Source organism: Hibiscus syriacus, unplaced genomic scaffold (assembly GCF_006381635.1).
Source record: "Hibiscus syriacus cultivar Baekdansim isolate YM2019G1 unplaced genomic scaffold, ASM638163v2 tig00110788_pilon, whole genome shotgun sequence".
NCBI lineage: Eukaryota > Viridiplantae > Streptophyta > Magnoliopsida > Malvales > Malvaceae > Hibiscus > Hibiscus syriacus.
In genome coordinates, this window is record NW_024062863.1 from 351,071 (window position 1) to 354,046 (window position 2,976).

The 2,976-nt window shown below is 38.1% G+C and overlaps 1 protein-coding gene across 1 annotated transcript; it reads left to right on the forward strand.

Annotated features, from left to right (window-relative positions):
- Nucleotides 1-595: 595 nt before the first annotated feature.
- LOC120140642 (cationic amino acid transporter 6, chloroplastic-like) lies at nt 596-2,619 on the forward strand. Its single transcript, XM_039155609.1, has 4 exons — nt 596-1,005; nt 1,072-1,294; nt 1,401-1,731; nt 1,834-2,619. Exons 1-4 carry the CDS (start codon nt 615-617, stop codon nt 2,617-2,619), a joined length of 1,731 nt encoding a protein of 576 aa, XP_039011540.1. The 5' UTR covers nt 596-614.
- Nucleotides 2,620-2,976: the final 357 nt, after the last annotated feature.

A 2,976-nucleotide genomic window follows, 5' to 3' on the forward strand; every position in this document is an offset into this window, starting at 1 on the left:
AAGAGCGGCGGAGAGGAATAGTAATGCTTGCATGCATGCATATATATATATATGAATAAACTATAAGTTTAGTATCACAATTATCATTTTTATTCTGTTTTGGTCACCTAACTATTATTTTTTTTAAATTATATCTAACAATACATTTTAGTTTTATTTTGAATGTCATTCGTTTAAAAATTAATAGAATTACGGATGTAACATTTTTGTATTTTTTTTCAATAATAACGTGACATTATCTTATGATAACATGTCAACATCATCATCAATTTTTTAAGTGGATGACCAAAATGAAATCAAAACTAAAATTTGAACAACACAATATATTTACAATATATATACAATAATACAATTAATATTTGATGCACTAATCATATATAATTTTATGCACCGTTAATGAATTAGATGATATTACACTAATAAAAAATAAAATAAAATATTAAAATTATTGATGAAATATTATTATCTAATTCATAAATATTTACAATATCTATTTACCAAGATATACGCTCTCTCTTTCTCTCTCCCCTACATTCATATTTAAACTCTCGCCTCGAACTTGTCATGTACACCAAGCCACCAAAAAGAAAAAACCCCATTTCCTTGAGAAAAACATGGCAACAAATCAATCCACACATCAGAAGAAACCTTTCTTCTTCAACTATCTCAAATCTCTCTCTCAAACCCCTCATAGGCTCAGAAAGAGAATGCTAGCAACATGGACCCCAGACCAAGAGCTTAACCAAGTGAGGCTAAGGTCCGGTGCCGATATGAAGAGGAAACTCAAGTGGTATGATTTAGTTGCTCTCGGTCTAGGAGGAATGCTCGGCGTCGGAGTTTTCGTCACCACCGGCCATGTCGCCCGATATACCTCCGGTCCTTCTGTTTTCATTTCATATATCATTGCTGGAATATCTGCACTTTTATCTTCTTTGTGTTACACTGAATTTTCAGTCCAGATTCCCGTTGCCGGCGGTGCCTTCTGTTACCTGAGAGGGACTTTTGGTATGTATGTGTGCGTCTGTATATATTATCAAGACATCAACTTTCTCTAATTTCCATTCTTTGTAGGAGAATTTGTTGGCTATTTTGCTGGTGCAAACATACTACTGGAGTATGTATTATCAAATGCCGCAGTAGCAAGAAGCTTTACTGAGTATTTATGCTCAGCCTTTGGAGTAACTGATCCAAATTCATGGAGAATTGAAGTTCATGGATTGCCAGAAGGCTACAACAAGCTGGATTTCACTGCTGTTGCTGTTGTTGTTCTTCTAACTCTTTGCCTATGCCATAGGTTAATCTGATCCCTAGTACTTAACTATCTTTTTTTATTTGTACCTCAAAATTATGGGATTTTGAAAGTGATGGATATGTTTCCTTTTTTTTCCTGGGATTTGCAGTACAAAAGAAAGCTCGATTTTGAACCTTGTTATGACGATATTTCATGTCGTTTTCTTCGGATTCATCATAATTTCGGGTTTCTGCTACGGGAAATTTGACAACTTGGTGAAGCCAAGAGGGTTAGCTCCGGATGGTATTAGAGGTATGCTTGATGGTGCAGCCGTAGTTTACTTCAGTTACATTGGCTACGACACGGTCTCGACCTTGGCCGAAGAGATCGAAAAGCCTCGGGTAAGCCTCCCGGTTGGGATTGTCGGTTCGGTCCTCATTGTCACCGGAATTTACTGCCTCATGGCATTGGCTTTATGTATGATGGTTCCTTACCAACAGGTAACATACTCAACATATACATACATACATACGTACATAAAAACATATATGTATGCATGTATATAGTTATATAGCATTGTTTTGATATATGATCATGTGTAGATAGCGGAAACAGCATCATATTCAATGGCTTTCGGGAGAATCGGATGGAAATGGGCGGGGAATGTTGTCGGTGCCGGAGCAAGCTTGGGGATTCTAGCATCGCTCTTGGTCGCCATGTTAGGTCAGGCAAGGTACCTTTGTGTTATAGGAAGGGCCAGGCTAGTTCCATCATGGCTATCAAAAGTTCATCCTTCAACGGGCACACCGTTGAATGCCACCATCTTTTTGGGGCTTTGCACGGCATTGATATCACTCTTCACGGACATGGAAATCGTGATCGAAATCATCTCCATCGGCACATTGTTGGTGTTCTACCTGGTGGCCAACGCTCTCATTTACCGAAAATACGTGATCGTAGGCAAAAATCGACCGCTCCCTACATTGTCCTTCCTTTGCCTCCTAACGTTGACCGCGGTCGGCTTCTCGGTTTCGTGGAAAAGGAAACGGCAATGGTGGGGTTTGCCGGTATTCGGTGGGATCATGATCGTCGTTACGGCCTTGCTTCAGTACACGGTCGTCCCAAACTCTGCCCATCAGCCTAGTGAGTGGTCGGTGCCGTTGATGCCGTGGCCGGCTGCCATTTCCATTTTCCTTAATGTCTTTCTCGTTACAACACTACAGGTGCTGTCGTTCGAAAGGTTTGCAATATGGACATGTTTGATAACTGTGTTCTATGTGCTATATGGAGTTCATTCAACATTTGAAGCAGAAGAGATGGAAGTGGAAATCATGGCTGTTAATGAAGCTCCAAACCCAAGTATCCAACCAACAAAATTCGATGTTTAATTCGAGAATTCATATATTCTATATTTAAATATCATTATTTGCAAGTGTTATATTCGAATATATTTTAATTATGTGTTTATTATAATAATTAATTTATATTTTTTTATCGTATTTGAGAGAGGTAAATGACGTGCACTTTTTTTTGTTTGAGTGCAAAGAATGATTGGATTGGACCATATACCCTACAATGATATGAACACAATCTCAGCTAATATTTGTATTATGAAGGTATCATTATCTTGAAGAATATAACCATAAAGCTTGGGAAAAAAACATGAAATGACATGAACGATTATAGACAACTTATCTACCCACCCAACGACAGACGTTCAGGTAAAATGTTCACACTTCCACGTT